This window comes from Drosophila santomea, chromosome 2R, assembly GCF_016746245.2.
Source record: "Drosophila santomea strain STO CAGO 1482 chromosome 2R, Prin_Dsan_1.1, whole genome shotgun sequence".
NCBI lineage: Eukaryota > Metazoa > Arthropoda > Insecta > Diptera > Drosophilidae > Drosophila > Drosophila santomea.
The window spans coordinates 8,959,962-8,977,078 of record NC_053017.2 but is presented as its reverse complement, the minus strand read 5'-3'; the positions used below and the strand labels follow the sequence as shown (position 1 = coordinate 8,977,078).

Genomic DNA, 17,117 nt, shown 5'->3' with positions numbered 1-17,117 from the left:
GTTTATTAATTAACAACACAAAAACCCCGAACCAACAAAAGGCCCCAAACACACACAAGCACACACAAACACACACAGGCACACACAGACACATACAGGCACACACAGTGCCAACCGGGCTTAATCCAAGTGCTGTCTCTGGCATATTCATTAGTGTTCATTAGTGGAACAAAATGCTCATTTACTTAACTACTCCGGGACAGTCGACTGTGTAGACCCATAACGAGCTCCCCCATTCCACATCCCCAAACCCACAGTACCCCACAGTACCCCACAGTACCCCACTAGCCCCCACCAACGATGCCACTACCACTCCCTTGGCACTTATCGGCACTCGGCAAGTCACTCGGCTCCTGGCTCGTTGGCCATCTACATGCCAATCCCAATCCGCATCTCCATCTCGCTCTCGTGTTGCCAATTAAAATTCCACTTATGCCAAGTTAACTCACTTGGCTCGTTAATTGTTGTGGCTTTTTAATTGGACCCTTTTTTGCTCCTCCTGCTGCTGCTGCTGCTGCTGCTGCTGCTGCTGCTGTTGCTGCTGCTTTCCGGCTCCAATTCAATTGAACAACAACGAAAGCAACTACAACAACGACATTTTTAATGAATAGCGCAAAACTTGTGGGTGCTATGCATCCATTTAAGCCCGAAAAAATCCCCTAGCCTCTCTCCAAACTTCTACTACATGCGGACCCACCCCCTCGCTCACTGACCAGGCTTTTTTCTTTTTCAATGTCCCATTCGGATTGCTTATCGTCCGGGGTCGTCAGGGTTGTCAAGTTCTTGTAAAGGCAAAAAATAAAAATATATGTGAATAAAATTAAGTAGTGTTTCTGAAAATCGTATATGTATGATTTTACAAAGTTCTTAATTTTTTTTATAAATACTGGCAAACCTACAATAGTAATAACAGATTCGTATAACAATATTTCAACTCAATAATCTAGTTTTACAATATATTACGAGCTAGTCACACAAATTAAAATAAAAAAACAATATTTGCTAATTATTAGTTATTACGTATTAATTTCATTAATTAAGAAGTACAAGCTATCATATAATTTGTATTGTTTCCTGCTTCCAGTTTCCCGAGTAATCCCTTTTGGCGTCCTCGACAACCCTGTCGAGCTGCTCTGGCTCCATTCAACTAATGAATGAAACCGCAAGCAGTCGAGCAACAACAACAACAACTCGAAACAAAAATCCAACAAAAACCCCTAATTAAAATGCATTTTCATTTGGGACGCCAGTGTGCTGACACACCCCACACCCCTTCACCCCCAGCAACCACACGATCCTGTTGTTTCCCCCTTCCTGCAACTCGACAGTGGCGTAGGGGAACAGGGGTTGCCATGGTGTTAGTGGTAATTAGACCCCGCTGACGGCGCCACTGGGCGCCCCATGAACCGTTATGCCATTGTACACACACATACGCATAGTTATAGGCCGAGCCCCTTAGCCCCTCAGTCCCCAAACCCCGCGTTCGGTCTGAATGGCTGCGGGCATATTTAATTACAAAAGCTGCTAATTAGGAAACGTACACACCCACGTTGGTTAATTTGTTTGCAAACCAATTAACTCGGCGCATAGTAGCAGGCGCACAGAAAACCGCAGACAGTCGACAGGCAGCAAAATCAGCACCAGCAACAGCAGCAGCGGCAGCAGTAGAAGCGGCAGCAGCGGCGGCGGCGAAAGAAACGCAGCAGCAGCAGAAGCGGCGGCAGCAGCAGCAGCAAATGGAATATTGGTCGCTTAGCCAGTCGGTCGGTCCCTCAGTTCAATTCTGGGGGTCGTCGGAAGCCTTACGTGGCTGCAGAGAGCTGAAAGCGAAGAAGAAGGAGGAGGAGGAGAAGGAACTTTCCAATCCAATCGGTGGATGGCGAACTTAACTAAAGCCAACTAGCTAACTAACAACTGTTAACGAGCCACAAAAACCTGGCCACAAAAGATAAGGGCACAGATGTTTTCAGGGTTGGTCCAGGGATTGAAAGGGGGTGGCGGAGGCGGAGGTGGAGGCGCAGGCGACGGGGGTCCAAGAACCATTTCTAATAAATGAAAGCGAAACTTTAATGAAAAAGTTACGTTTCATTAACGTGCGTGCGTGTGAGTGTGCAGACACTGTGAGAAAAGAAGTATAGACAGCTACGATCATTAATTAAAATCTAAACAGTTGTGGATTTAACTTCTGATATGTTTTCTTTGAAAACTAGTTTGATTTAAAACACAAAATGCATTAACAAACTATTTTGAATTAAATACATTTAAAATTTAAACTGAAGCCTAGGGTTTCTCTTTTATAATGAAAACGAAAATGCAAAATTGTACTGCATACTTCAGAGCCTTTAAACATTTTTTTAAGCAAAGTAAATATCAAATAATACAAAACATGACGAGACAAAACATAAATGAATTTCACTGTACATTTTTTTAAATTAAACTAAGTTTTATTCTCAGTGCATGTTTGTTCTTAATAAATGAGCTAGAGTCGCTGCAAAAGTTTCTGTCGCTCTGGTTTGGCTCGTTTGCCTTTGTTGCTGGCTTCTGGCTTCCGTCCGCCGTTGGACGCTCGTGCGTGCTAATGAGTAATAAACCAGCATTGCTGTTGTTGTTGCTGGCCGTGTGTGGGTGGTGGTGGGGCTGAACCACCCAGTATCACCCCCCACCCCTTGCCACACCCGGTGGCCTAGACGAGCGGTAGACTTGAATGTCAGGCGAACAGACCCATCGAGCAGCATTCCCTGTCCCAAAAGAGAGAATGTGAAACCGGCTGGTGGGTGGATGTACATGTTGGTATGGTGGTTGGGTCGCTGGGTGGTTGGGTGGTTGAGTGTAGTGCCTGTTGGGGATGGTATCTGTGTGGATGCCTTCTGTTCCGCCTCGGCTTTCGCGTTAATTAGTTTTAAGCGCCTTCATTATGCAGCTACATGTGGCAGGCTTCTATCCGGGAAGTGCGGGGAGTGCAGGATACGCCATGTCCATGTCCACGTCCATGTCTTTGCCCCGGAGCCATTTCACTAATGAGCTTTTTAGCTGACTAACCAATTTGGCGTAATTACGTTTTTCGGATTCTGAGATTACTTTTTAATGGTGTTTCTGAATGCATCTGTCAGCTCCATGGAATACAAACGTGAAAAACTTGCTTTTTAAATATATTACACTGAAACAAATACTATTAAAAACTAACTTAATAAAATAAATAATATTTCATAAAAAATAAGAATGCTTAGCAAATAGAATATATGGAAAGAGAACATTTAAAGAGCATTTCAGAAGGAATACCTATTATACTAAAAAAAGCAAACATATCATAGTAGTGAATTACTTATGTAGTTTTCATTACATATAAGCAGACACAAAATAAAGAGAAATATAAAAATAAGAAAAATGTTCAAACCGGCTGTTTTACTGTTTATAAAAAAATGATATAACGGCTGATTGCATTAAAGAGCAAGTAATCAGTGAGTAAACCCATTCCGAGGGTATTTTGCAGTCTCAATTGAGAAGCAACAGGAACGAAAACCATATTGCTGATAAGGCAAAACGCCAAGTGCGATTGCATCGCATTACATGCGCCAGCAACTTCTGCCCATTTGCTGGCCGCCCGAAAGGCAGCCAGCTACAAAAACCATGTGGCTTATCACAAAAGAGTTAACAGACAGTACAACAACAAGCGTCGAATGGAACAAAAGGCGATGTGCAGGCACGTACACCCCCCGCAGATCAGACACCCCCCCTTCCCACACACACCCCGTGCCAGCACGTTTGAGTTGCCCGTATTTTTGGGTTATCGCCCGGTCGTATTTGTTTATAGAGAAAGAGAACTCTTTTTTTTTTTTTTTTTTTGCTTTTTTGACCACCTGTTGCCGGGCTCTGAGTGCCTGTTGCGCTAGCAAATAATCGATCGTCAGTTATTTATTGATTTCTGATTGATGGGCCATCAAGTCCCCAGCGAAGGCATTCCACTCGATGCCCCATAAACGGCGTGGCTTAAGGGCGGGGGATAAGCGTCTGGTACGTGGGATCTTCGAGCGTGCTGGGGCGGATTAGCTGGCTTTGGTCATGCGGCCAACAGCAAACGGCAAGAGGTAGAGATCGTCGGCAATGGAATAAAATTTGAATAAAATTAACATTACAACTACAGTAGCCGGCGGCAGAGAATGCTGATAAGCGCTTAACTTATCAAACGCACGAGTGGGGTTCGTTTGGTTAACTTTAGTTTATTCATTTTTGAAATGTCTATAACAGAAACCGAAGAAAACATATTTTTAAACATAAACACTTAGGAGTCTAGGAATCAGGACCAAAGGTAATTTTGGGATATACTAGTATATGTAAATTGTTTTTTAGTGTGTTTTCAATTTGTTTTGTTTTGTTTTTGTCTCTTTTTGTTGTTTTGTGACCGTTTTAGCAAAACTTATTTAGCTACGCCCTAAGCCTAGGCAATATTATCAATATGATCGTTGAAAACCCAACACCCGAAAGTATGCTATAAGTACGAACGCCTACTTGCGACTGCCCTTGCGACACAACTGCTGTACCGCCTGCGCTGCCGCCAGGAAACTCTTCTCGGCGCAGCGCTTGGGCCAGTCCTAGGACTCGTAGAGCAGCCGCTGATAGTGCGGCAGGACCTCGTGCCGGCTCACGTGCAGGCTGAACTCCAGCGCCACCAGCACGGCGAACTCCGACGAGATCAGCTCCTTGCGGTTCAGCCGGAACACACTCTCCGTCTTCTCGATGAGGCTCTTGAGGGCGTCCCCCTTCACGTCGTTCATCTTGGCGCTGAGCAGCAGACAGGCGCCGGCGCACAGCTTGCGGTTGCTCTTGTTGATCAGATTGGCCAGGATGAGCTTCTCGAAGTACACGTACGCCTGCGATATGGTCACCAGATCGATGCGCGAGTCCAGTTTGTTGATCCTGCGCATCTCCCGCTTAATGCTGCAAGCGAAACGTAAATGGATTAGTATGGTTCCTTTATGTGGGTACTAAAAATTAGGCTATGGTGTAAAATTCTTAAGAATTTTCACAACTTTTTATTGTAATCAGTTCTCTATGACGTTACTGGAGTTTTGTTTATTTTCAAAAGTTAAGCCATAGTCCTTCAGATTCCGAGTCTTACCTCCTCAGCTTGCTCAGCGTGAGTTGGATGGTGGGGAACTTCTCGCGAAACTTATCGTTCAACTCCTTCTTAAGATCGGATGGGCGCACATAGTCAATGACCGAGGTCATGTAAGAGGTGAAGGTCAGCAAAGTGCGATGCTTTCCGGCAATCAACTCCGGATCGTCCAAAATGCTGGCGGAGTACTGTCGATTACGCAAGACACAACTGGAGTTAATAAAGATTTGAGCGGGATAAATTATACAACTTACCACTTGTCCACGAGACGAGTCTCCGCCCAGGATAACACTCTCAATGTCCATATCCAGCTTCATGTCTGGCGTCGGACTGGTTGCACTATTGCGGTTGTTGTTCTCGTACGTGAAGCACCTGTGAAGTCAATCAAATGATTAGGATGCATTCGAAATATGAGGTATATGCTAAGATAGCGCGTGAGAGAAGGCGGGATTGGGTTAGTCGAAGCATTGCTGTTCGTTGGATGTGTGCGAGTAGGTGGCTGGAGGTGTGTATGTGGGGATAGGTGATATTGGTTAGTGGGCTAAAAGCTTTTGGCAGTCAACCAGGCTTTGGAACTACAGTAGTTTAATTACATAAAGCACCAGGTACCATAGCTAGGTTGGCTGTTTTGTTTTAGTCATATTAGCTGTTTTCAAAATTTACCATTTGCCTTGACGTTTGGTTATGGTTTTTGTGCTGAAACGAAGTAGTGCAAAGCGTTAAATGAATTAGCAAAAGTTAATGGCACATAATGGTTTTTTTTTTTGGGTCAAATATTACCGAACCAAAACAAAGAAAATAATTGAATATTCTAGCTTATTAAGCGATAAAAATATCTTTCGATTTTGGTATTATATAAATGCGAAAAATGTGCTGAACTCCAGTAAATTTATAATTATCGGTTTGGGTAATATCACGCTCAACTCTTGATGATTCAGATATACAGGTCTTGCTAGGTCAGCTCTATAGCTGTTGACAAACACGAGCTAAACCAGTGTCTCCAATAACCGAGTAATTCGAGAAGGTAACAAAGAAGCTTTATGTTTACTATTAATTTTTAATGGAATCGTACTTAGAATCGCAAGTTGTGGTGAAATCTGTTCAACAGAGATTGTATTCTTTACTTGGCTACTTGCTATTCGATCAGACAAAGGGATTATTAGTTTACAGTGGTCGTTCGGTATGGCTAACCCCATGCATTATGACTTTCAATGAATGTTTAGAATGGTTCATGGGCATGACAAAATGGAGCTGATTGAATGTCTTGAACATAAATGATACGAAAGATGATCCAAAATATGCTGGCATATACTGGAAGCCGGCACCAACCTCGCTATGCCATGATTCTTGAGCGCCGCTGTGCTCGTGATCTCCATTTGGTTCTCAAAGATGGAAGGATTCGCCGATGCATTGCCATGCTTCTTGCGCTCTTTTTCGTACTGACGTGAAGGAATCAGCAGATGACCATATGATATATCCTGTAAAAAAAAAGATTTAGTTATTATTATTAAGTTCAGTTCTAATTTAGTTAAACTTTTTGACTCACCTGACCACTTTCGGCCTTCTGTATTCCCAGCAAATCAAACGGATCGAATGGTGCATCGTTGATTGAGCTCAAAGGACGTGAAGTGGATGGATTCCGACGACGACGATCCTCCTTGCGAAACTCAGCTCTGAAAATTGGTACATAGTTATAATAATAATAATTAAAAGTTAAATAGTTCTTCAATTTACCTTCCATTCTTGCCCTTGTAGTAGGGAAGTGAGGAGAATATGAAGAACGGAATCTTGCGCGACACCAGCACCATTCGCTCATCCCGTGCCTGTCCAAGTCCCAATGGCTGGCCGGAGGTTCCTCGCCGGCTATCGCTGATCTGGACCGACTTGCTGAGGCTGTTCCGGAAACTGCCCGCAAAGTTGCTCGCCGGAGTCAGGCTCTCCGTGCTGCTGTCGTCGGTGATGTGGCTGACGCTCGATCCGCTCAAGACATAGGTGCGCTTCAGGCCGCCTCCCATGGCAATGCTCGAACTAGAGCCCACCCGCATTCCCGGCGCCGTGTTCAAACGTGCCCTCCGCTCCGGCTGCAAGTTCTGGTCGCTTGCCCCATTGCTGAAGGTGCTGCAAGCGAGAATCAGGAGATCGGTTAGAATTGTAGCGATCTAAGGAGCAACAGGCGCTCAACAATGCAAGTAGCGTGAAAAACGCACACAAAACGATACAAAAACGCGCTGGGCTGGACCTTGAAGGCGTTTTTTTTTCGCTTCAAGTTGTTGCTGCTTTAAAATACGCTGTTTTTTTAGGTATTTATAAATTCAATGACAAATGCCAACGAAGAGACTAGTGATGGCACTTTAGCTTTTAAAAAACTTCTTTTAATGTTTAAGTTTAAAAGCTATGTATGTATTATTTTTTAGGTTTTTAAATCTTATTATAGCGCAACTAACAATTAGTTATCTTTATAATTATTACTTAATACAGTTACATACATACAAGCGATCTTAATTATTCTTGAATTTCGCTTAGGTTATATTATTTTAGCTTTTTTAAGGGTAGCTCTTGAGAGCTCCATCTCTGGAAACCTCTTCATCGCGGGGGCCCATCGTCACACCCCTCACGCAATGATCGATATTTTCACAGGCCCGCAGAAACGGAGAGAAAAGTCGGAGCGGCCGAAAGATTTTCCCTTGTGCGTTTAAAGGGCGATCAAAGTAGAGGCCCGCCTGCTTATCGCTTGTGTATTTTTGGAAATCAAACACATTGACACAAACACTCGCACACGCACACACACACACACACTCGTTCGCACACATGTGCAATGCCGAAGGGCAGCCGCAACGCTAGTCAATTAGCCAACTGAAGTCGACATCTTGACGGCATCTGTGCGCCTGGTTGACTACCTTGGGATAATTGGTCTAGGTCGAGGTTAAAGTCAAAAAGTGTGGTCTTTTGGGAAAGGAGTGGGGCAGGGGCAGGAGTAAGAGGGGCAGGGAGCAGGGGGCTGTGCGCAAACCCCCCTCAAGTTTCTCGTGGTGACGATTCTGCGTTAATTAGCTGGATGAAGTGCAAGGCAGCTCGCTTTTCATTAAAAAACCCCCATGCAAGCCCAACCCAAAAATATGATGGAGGTGGCGCCTAGGCTGTCATAACCCGTTAATTAGTTGGAGCATTTTAACAGGCGCTCAGAATTAGCAGCTGGAGTTTAGTTTTACATGCTTACAACAGTTGGATGAGGAAGAGGGGGAGATGAAATGGTTGGGGATAACTCCGAAATGTGTGTGTGTGTGCGTGTGTATGTTTGGCCAAAGAAGAAGAAGAGAACAAGTAAAGGGCCGAGTAAACATTTATTTTTGTGCGTTTGCTTTTGTGTTTTCGGTTCGTCTACCTATTGACTCGCTAATGAGTTTGTGTGCTTCTCTGTGTTTGTGAGAGTTGATAAGAGGTTGGGCAAAGTGCGTGTGCGAGCGAGAGAGAGAGAGAAACTATAGACCACCACTGCAACTCAAGCAATTATGCAAGTGTGCGTGCATGGTGTGGTATTTATAGTTTTTCTATTTTAATTTCGTTTTTTGGAAACTCCGTCTATGAAGTGCTGTGCCCCTGTGATATAAGCAAACAATATTGAAATTCTAACAATAGATTTGATGGATTGGAAGAAAAATGATCCAATATTTTTTAAACCATCGCAGAAGAATCTTCGAAGAATTTTTGAATTCTTCATTAACACGAAGACTTGCATAACATTGTACTACGTACAGTGCTATTTATAGAATATCGCCTGAAGTGCGTTAGAAAATGTTCATAACAGAATCTGATAAGTATACAGTGCTGTAAACAAACAGAATGTTAGACGAATCTGTTACATTTCCTGCTAATAGCATAATGTTTAATCGCGAACAATCCGACTTCTGTTGTCATAACCGATAAGTATGAAAAATAAAATAAAAACTCGTCACTTAACAAATTTGCATGCCTTGTATTATATAAATAATGAAATCCTATATCATTTATCTCCCAGCTGTGCAGATCTGATATGTACATATGTCTTTCGCCTAGAGACTACCTCTTTGATTTTATTTTGATTGCAAATATTGACCGAGAACTGCTACTAAAAGCTTAGGTAAATATTACTTTTCACGTTTCCATACGAGAGAGCAAGCAAATAAATCTTGCCCAGACAAAGATGAAAAAAATAAACAATATTTTAATTGCAATATCTTTCCTCTTTAAAGGTTTTTTCTTTGTGTGTGTGAAGCAATCAAATCAACTGACTCAATCGGGCTTTTATCAGCAATCGCTTTTGTTATTGTCATCGTGGTTTGTTGTTTTTTCTGCTATCAGCTGGCTAGTGCAAACAGATGTTAATGGAAGTAGGTTTTATTATATAAGTTTCCCTTTGATCAGATCACGTGCCCATGAGCTTAAACATGCAGTTTGGCTGATAAATGCTGTCAGCCAGAAACAAACAAAAACTAAAAAATATACTAAAAGAAATATGTAAATGTATTAAAACATGTTTGACAACTCCAAAACGAATAGAAAAAGTTTGGTTTCTAAAAACGCCAGCAAACCACTTTCGAATCGCTAGAGAAACGCCAGCAAACCGCTAGAAAAGCCAACTTCCATTAACATTTTCTCATTTTGTACATTACATTTCTTATGTCTAGGATACTCCATCTGGAAATAGCTACTACCGAAGATGCTACTACTAGAAGATGCACTGCAAGTAATAACTAGAAATTGCCACTTGAGACTTTGTTTTGGCGATAAATGACGCAAATTGATTCCAGCATTATCAATATATATGTACATATGTACTAGCTTCCTTTCACCTCGAACAAAAGTGGATTTCGGAACGAAATGGTGTTCTAGATAAGGTGGGACACATCCAGCGAAACCCATCGGCAAGCAACAATAACAATAATCGCGTTAGGAAATGAAGGCGTAACAAAAGAATAAGCGTTTTGTAAACAAACAGTGGGAGCAAAACGGAATGCCAAAAAACGCCAGCGATTTCGGAAGAGACGAACAAAATGACGATCGAAATGTTTACACAAGTCGAAAGTACATACATACATATGTACATAATTACATAAAGCAAATGGGCAAAAAATATTGTGTATTTACAAGTCCAATTGAAGGCTGTCGATAAAAAGCACAAACAGAGAAATGGAACGGGGCGACTAGTACTATTAGTATCTAGTAGTTTTTTGTCCAGATCTTAACTTCAAGAGCAAACTTTGGCAAGAGCGAAAACCGAGAAATCACTGAAACGGGAACCCATTTTATCCGCTTTTAACCGCTTTTACTACCTCCAAATACAATGGAGCAGATAAAACACAATACAGTGCCATGGAAATGACGTGGAGTTCGAACATGTGTCGATTTAATACATATATTAAGTCGCTATTTACAAGCAGGGCGCATTAAGTTTAGCCGATAAGAAGTGCAGAGAGCTTTGTTTATCGCGAGGGTCTTTGTTTGGGGTACTATGTGCAATGGACTCCACAAAGTCATATGTAGATACATATACATATATTTGCGATTCGGATTAGGTGTGTCTGTCATCTTTGGGCTGCTTATCGTTCATTTCTTCACCGACAAGCGTGGCAATGGAGCTTTATGGCGGTCTGTGTTGACTTTAGCAGAGCTTCCAGATGCACAGAAAACATTTAGATACATGTTCACAGGATTTCAAGAAAAAAAGTAAACGAAACTTTTCTAGTCCAAAGTTACTTTCAAGTTAAAGAAATTGTTTTCTGTGTGTTCTGAATGCAAAACAAGTTCTAGGGGTTGCTTGCATTAGCTTGGATGCAGTGGCAAACTGCAGTATGCACTTCAAGCTCTTTGCTTTTTGCTTTTGGCACCACTGACACACATTTAACCACCCCGCCGGCACAAAGGAAACCCTTTCGGAACGGCGCGTCCTTGAACAGAAGGATTAGAGCCCCTGAAACGCACAAGCAGTGCGTAAAATAACGAAAACAAACAAGAACAGGGCAAACCGGTTCTTATTACGTCGTCGATTGCATAAAACTCTGCCTCAAGGTTACCCAGTTTGGTGGAGTGAACGAAATGAGGGGGGATCGGGGGTTTGATGAGGACTTCTCGCTGTTTGGACAGGTTTGCTGGCTCGGCATTTGACATTGACATTGAAATTGGTACGAGGCAGCCAGCAGGATGAGGCCACAAAAGCTCAAGTTCAATGCCGAGCTTTGCCTTTTGCCGGCTGGAGGTCCTTGGAGGTCCTTGGGCCGTTGAATGGACAAAGAGGGCCGGGCCGGGCCACTCCCTTAAATCAAGTTAATTGGCATGACGCAACCTTTGAAGAGGAAGTGAAAACCGAGAATGAAAATATGATAGCTGGGCAATAAAAAATTGTTTACGTTCTCGGTAGAGTTTCGGTTTTTTTCGTTTTTTTTTATTTTTCTCTTTCATATTCCCATTCATTGGCCAACTCCACAAAAAGCAGCTCAGGTTTCAAAACAAAAACTGGACATAAGTAGTTTGTTTTGGTTTTGCCAATTGCGACGCAGTTTGTTTTTGCGCCTGCGCAGCTTTTTGTGGCAAGATTCCCACAACGAAAAATGCGGACGATTCGCATAACATAATATTGTTGTTTGCAACAATTTGCCTCTTCAACAAGTTCTGCCATCAACAAAATTGCTATCCCATTCCAGAGCGGAAATAGTAATGTAACCGTAGATTGGTGGGTAAAAACAGAACTTGCTTTTTGCCTCCACGAAGAGCATAATATTTTTGTTTTTATGCCGCGAAATGAGAGAAGCTGGGAGCACTTATGAATACATATTTGAAATTGCTTAGATACTTTGTTACTTGATGATGTGGCAAGAAATTCCCATTTATCTGAGTCACGATTATCGGAGTCTATCATTGTAATTGCAATGGAAAGGGAAAATATTTAATAATTAACTTAAATCAGCTGACACGAGAAACCCCACTTCATTTAGGTGTTTAACGTCACAGAGATTTTTCATCGGGTGTTTTTATAATCTTTAATTATTTGATCGTTCCCACATGCCAGATAAACCTGCTGAGTGTAAAAGATTCCTTGATTGGACATTGTATATCAAGATCTATTCTAACTAATCTTATCAGTTGACTGCCATTTGTTATATGATCTATTGCTAGTCATCGCTACGATAAGGTGAAAACTACAAAATTTGGAACTTTTAACTGTATCGAAATAGATCAAAAAACTCCTTGCAACTAAAGTTGATAATAGTTTGTAGTTGTTTACATCTGCGAAGTATTTTTCAGTTTTTCCCATAATATTTGTTGCCTGTTTGTTATTCAGCGTACTGCTCACTGCAATAAGAGTCATAAATTTTCATCTTTATGGCTCGTTCGACAGTTTAGCTTTGATGGCGCAGTAAGATCTTATATGGCACAACTACAGATTAAGACACCTTTTTGGTGCTGTATATAGATAAGCTTTGAGTGGTATAATTAGTGGTATACTTTAGTAACAGCATCCCTGAGCTTTTACATAGTTATTGCCAAACTAAAACAGAATCCCCGGGAATTTGATGTGCCCCAGCAAATGGCCATGACAGGTCGCTGACAAGCCAATTGGCCGGGTGCCAATTGCATATCTACAAGTATGTAACTTGCGGATAGACGACAATAGGCCACCACCCCCCGGAGAAACGGGTTAGCCACCAGTTGAGTGGCGGCAGCATGCGAAAGAAACCGAAAACGCTAGGCAGAAATAGCTAAACGCCAGCGGAGCACGACTGCAAAGCTGCATGTGGCAAACAAGGTCAGTTTGTCAAAGCGCATCGGCCGAGTTCAACGAAACTTGTCGCTGGCATTGGGGAAGTGAAAGCTCTGCGATGCACCTTAGCTTTGCGCGGAGAAAGACAAAGAAAGCACCAGCTGTAGGGGCAGCGTGGGGGAGGGCGAAAGTTCAATGCGGCTTGCAAGCGTTTCGCCCGCGATTTACGACCGATTCGATGGCACACGCATTTGGCATTGCGTAATTACTTTGCGCTAATACACCCAGATAATACCCATGATTCATCGCTGACAGGCCGTTTAAGTGCGTGACAAAATGCCTGGCGCCTCGGACAAAAGTTCCAAATTAAACGAACACCAACGCCCCTCGACATGCAATTCAATTCAACTCAATTCAAACAATTGTTTGCACAGCTTTTGGCTGGGCACGCTCTCTAATTTACGTTAATTGAGCCGGCACACGTTGATGAACGAAGCCGATTCGGTAACCCCTCCAAACCCCAACCCCTTCCCCTTCGGATCAAAATATATATATGTGTATTTTTGGGGTAGTATTTTTAGCGCCAAGCGACCGGCAACAGACCCCCAATTATGCAGCATCAGTCGTTGAAAACGTGCAAAAAGTCGCCATCTGCGAATATACGTCACAATCGGAAAAGCACTCTCTCAATTTTCACAAGCTTATATTTATAAATAATTTTCAATAGAAGACCGCCCAGCTTGGCGTTATGTTTTCGCGGTACTTTCGATCAGGCTGAGCCTTTTTGTAAGCAAATTAGAGACCAAGTGTCAATTGGCTATCGCAAACTTAGCGGAAATTTCAATTAACAAATCGAGGAGGGGGAAAATCGCTGCCAATTATGACGACAGCTTAATTGAACTGAACAAAAGTTCAGCGATCAAGCGATATGATTCATTTTTCGTAGCCACAAAGTATTTATAAATCAACAAAGAGCTAAGGAATATAAAGCGTATTTCATTCGTATGGTTTGAAAATATTGCGATACCGACAGGGAAAAACTGTCCACTTGACGTCACGTGTCCATCCATTTTCGAGAGTCTAGATCTTTTAATTGGAAGAAAATAAGTTTGAAGAGGCCATAACTTTAGACATTTCCCGTATATAGTGATGGGTTCCTAATCTTATAGATGCGTACTAACAAGAAAGCACCTTGCACCTTTTACTTCTGAAGAGAATAAACCATAAATGATTATAATAAACTATAAAGATATAGAAGCGAGCTTTGAACTTGTCTTTATACAGCCAATTTGATGCCAATTTCCAGCAACTGTTAAGCAAAATGCTGATAAGAAACCATAATAAGTTAAGATAGTTGCATGATATAACAAACACGAATTGGAATTTCGATAAAGTTGTGGATTACTCACCGTTCCCTCAGCGGCAGTAGCTTGCTGCCCGCTCCGCCGGCCACGCCCCCGCCGCTGCCCAGATTGGACACCTTGAGCGGTATCTTGACGCTGTCCGAATCGCTGCCGCTCTCGGCACCCGATCCTCCGCTGCCGGCGGCGCAACTCCGTGCCTGCCGCTGTTGCTGCTGCTGATGCTGCAGTTGCTGCTGGAGCTTATTGCCCATATTGCCATTGCCCGGTGCCTGGTGGTTCTGACGACCCGACGAGGTCGGGCGCTTTATGTTGCGTCTCTCGGCCGGCACAATGCTGCTGCGATTGTGTTCGGCGGCCGGTAGGACGTTCATCAGGTGTTCACCCATATTTTCAGTTTCACTAAAATGCCCGTCCCCATCGCTGGCACCGGTGGTGCAGTCCTCCAGTCCCATTCCCAGCCCGATGCCGCCATCGATGCCCATGTGGACATCGGCGCTGCAGAGGAGCGGCGAGCAGAGGCCGCCATTCTGGTGCTGATGCTGTTGCTGCTGCTGCTGTTGATGCTGCTGCTGCTGCTGCTGCTGCTGATGTTGCTGCTGTTGGGTGTTTTGCTGCTGCTGCGTATGATGCCGCTTCTGGTGGTTGTGGTGCGTCGCCGAGTGGCTGCGCTGATGGTGGTGCTGCTGATAGTGCGGATGAAAGCCCCCCGAGCCGAGTCCCAGCGAGGATGGGTTCTTATTCTGGTTGCAGAGCAGGCTGCTGCCGAATGTTGCGCCGAATTTGGTGTCCCGATGGGTGCCATCTAACGAGATATTCGATAGGAACGAGATCGCAGCCAGTCTGCGCCTGTGTCTCGTCTTGTTGAGCGAACTTGCCATTAGGCGATGAACCCTTAATTACCAAGCGAGATTAACCGAAGTGGGTGGTGTGGGTGTGGGCCGTATCCCTGGATGCTTTGATGCTCTGATGCTCTACCTATATGTGTGTATAGTGTGTGCATATACTGTGTGTGGGAATGTGTGGTTGCACTTTTCTGGAACACTCTTCGCGATTCTTTACAAACTGGTTTCGAAAGTGATTATGTTGATGTTGTGTATTTTCACTCTTTGCTGCCTGCTGCTTCTCACTTTTCTCAATCGAATTAATTAAGTTTTTTAGTCTCTAACTTGGCAGCGGAATCAAAAAACAAACTACTTAAACGCGACATGTTGACGGATTTTTAACACTTTATATGGTGGAAGAGAGTCGGAAATCGAATATTTTATGCACTTTTATTAACTATGAAAGCGTTTGTGCGTCGTTGCGTTGCTTTGGCTGCAAGTAGAAATAAGAACAGAAGAGAGGAATGGAATCAATAAGTTAGACTACAAAAAGCGGCAGGAAAGCTGCTTTTGGCCAAGAGAAGCTTTCTCTGAGTGTTTCTGGAATATTCGTTAAAATGCAGTGTGTGTCTCAGGGGAAATGATGGTCAACACTTTTTCATTCTTGGACAGAATATTGTTCATGATATAATATTGTTAGCAGAAGACATCTCAATTTTATAGTTATGAGGACTTTTAGGTGTTTTTTAAAGTGAATGGTTTTTTAAATCGTTTCAAGTTATTTTAAAGAATTAAGAATATACTTCAAAAAGTATCTACGTAGTTGAGACTTCAGTACATAAAGAATAAATTTGTAGCCGGATTTATTAAATCATATTTGAAATCTATTGAAAGAAGCGGGCATTTATGTTTAAGAACTTGAAATAAACCCGAATTTTTGGAGTGATTTTAGCCAACTGGATTGACAAAGCTTTTCCGCTGGCCGTAAAAAGCTGCATGCGGCTCAAAGCTGCAGAGTGGTTTTAGCCGCCTTTGCTGCTGTTGTTGATGGCGGGTGGCTCAGTGTGTCAGGTTAGTGGGTGGCAACAGTCCAAAGAGAGAGAGAGAAGGAAAGAGAGACTGGGCCACAGCCGGCAAGGAAAATCTAAGCGCTTTTCCGCACTTTTGTGTGTGCTTCTGTTTACATTCAATCGGGAGGCCCTAAAGTGCCCGAAAATTTTCCCTCGGGCAACAGAGCGAGTGGAAAATGTTCTAGAAACAGCTGTTCAGGAAGCAGGGAAAAAGATTTTCCGGTGGTGGTTTTTACATAGGATCCAGTCTAATTGGATTTAGCTGGACCAATTGGAGTGCGGCACACACAAGTTTGAACCTGTGCGAAAAATACAAAATCAATACAGGAACAAGTGTGTGCGAAAATATTTATGACACCCACCCACTCACTCGCTCGCACACACTCACACGCACACGCACGTGTGACGTGTTTTTTCTTGTTTTCCCCTCGGCTGTTACTTACCACTATGTTTGGTTTTTTCACGGTCGTTGGGTGTTATTTAAATCTTAATACGATTAATGGAGGTTCTATGCTGAGAAATGTTTCAAGCGCGTCATTTTGATCTATTTTTATCGTGGATTTTCAACAGACTTTGATTTTTTGCCTTTGGCTGCCAACTCGCCTGCGCTCCTCACTCTCTTTGACTCTCTTTTGCACGGCTATGGTGTGTGTTTGTGTGTTGGTGCACTCACGCAGTTGCCTTCGTTGCGTAAATTATGCAAAATGCAGGCCAATTGCAGTGTGTTTACACAAACAGAATAAACGATCGCGTTAAGTGTATTTTTTGCGATTTTACGAGCGCGTAAACTGGTCTCTACGAAATACGCAAACGGTATGAACGTCAAAATATTGGCCGCAGCGACGAAAACATCTGCAGATGGGCTTACGAAAAATTCACAAACTGAGGCCAGTGTTGGGAAGCGTGCGAAGGGGCAAATACCACACAGAGGGAGGCGAAAAATACCGCAATCGTACTCTAGAAAATTCACGATGGTTTTCTGCTCCATTGCAACGTGTAAATAAGGTTCGAAAA

The 17,117-nt window shown here is 43.0% G+C and overlaps 1 protein-coding gene across 2 annotated transcripts; it reads right to left on the bottom strand.

Moving 5' to 3' along the window:
• Positions 1-4,192: 4,192 nt before the first annotated feature.
• Positions 4,193-16,988, bottom strand: LOC120447164 (CDK5 and ABL1 enzyme substrate 1). Of its 2 annotated transcripts, XM_039628619.2 has the most exons (9): positions 16,547-16,988; positions 14,258-15,526; positions 6,848-7,231; positions 6,660-6,786; positions 6,443-6,591; positions 5,777-5,809; positions 5,368-5,485; positions 5,117-5,301; positions 4,193-4,935 (listed from the first exon to the last, which is right to left on the bottom strand). In XM_039628619.2, the coding sequence occupies exons 2-9, from the start codon at positions 15,088-15,090 to the stop codon at positions 4,590-4,592; spliced, it is 2,175 nt and encodes a 724-aa protein (XP_039484553.1). In that variant the 5' UTR covers positions 15,091-15,526; positions 16,547-16,988; the 3' UTR covers positions 4,193-4,589. The 2 variants fall into 2 exon arrangements, with proteins under 2 accessions (XP_039484553.1, XP_039484554.1); XM_039628620.2 differs by lacking the exon at positions 5,777-5,809 and having other exon boundaries at positions 16,547-16,987.
• Between the last annotated feature and the right edge of the window lie 129 nt (positions 16,989-17,117).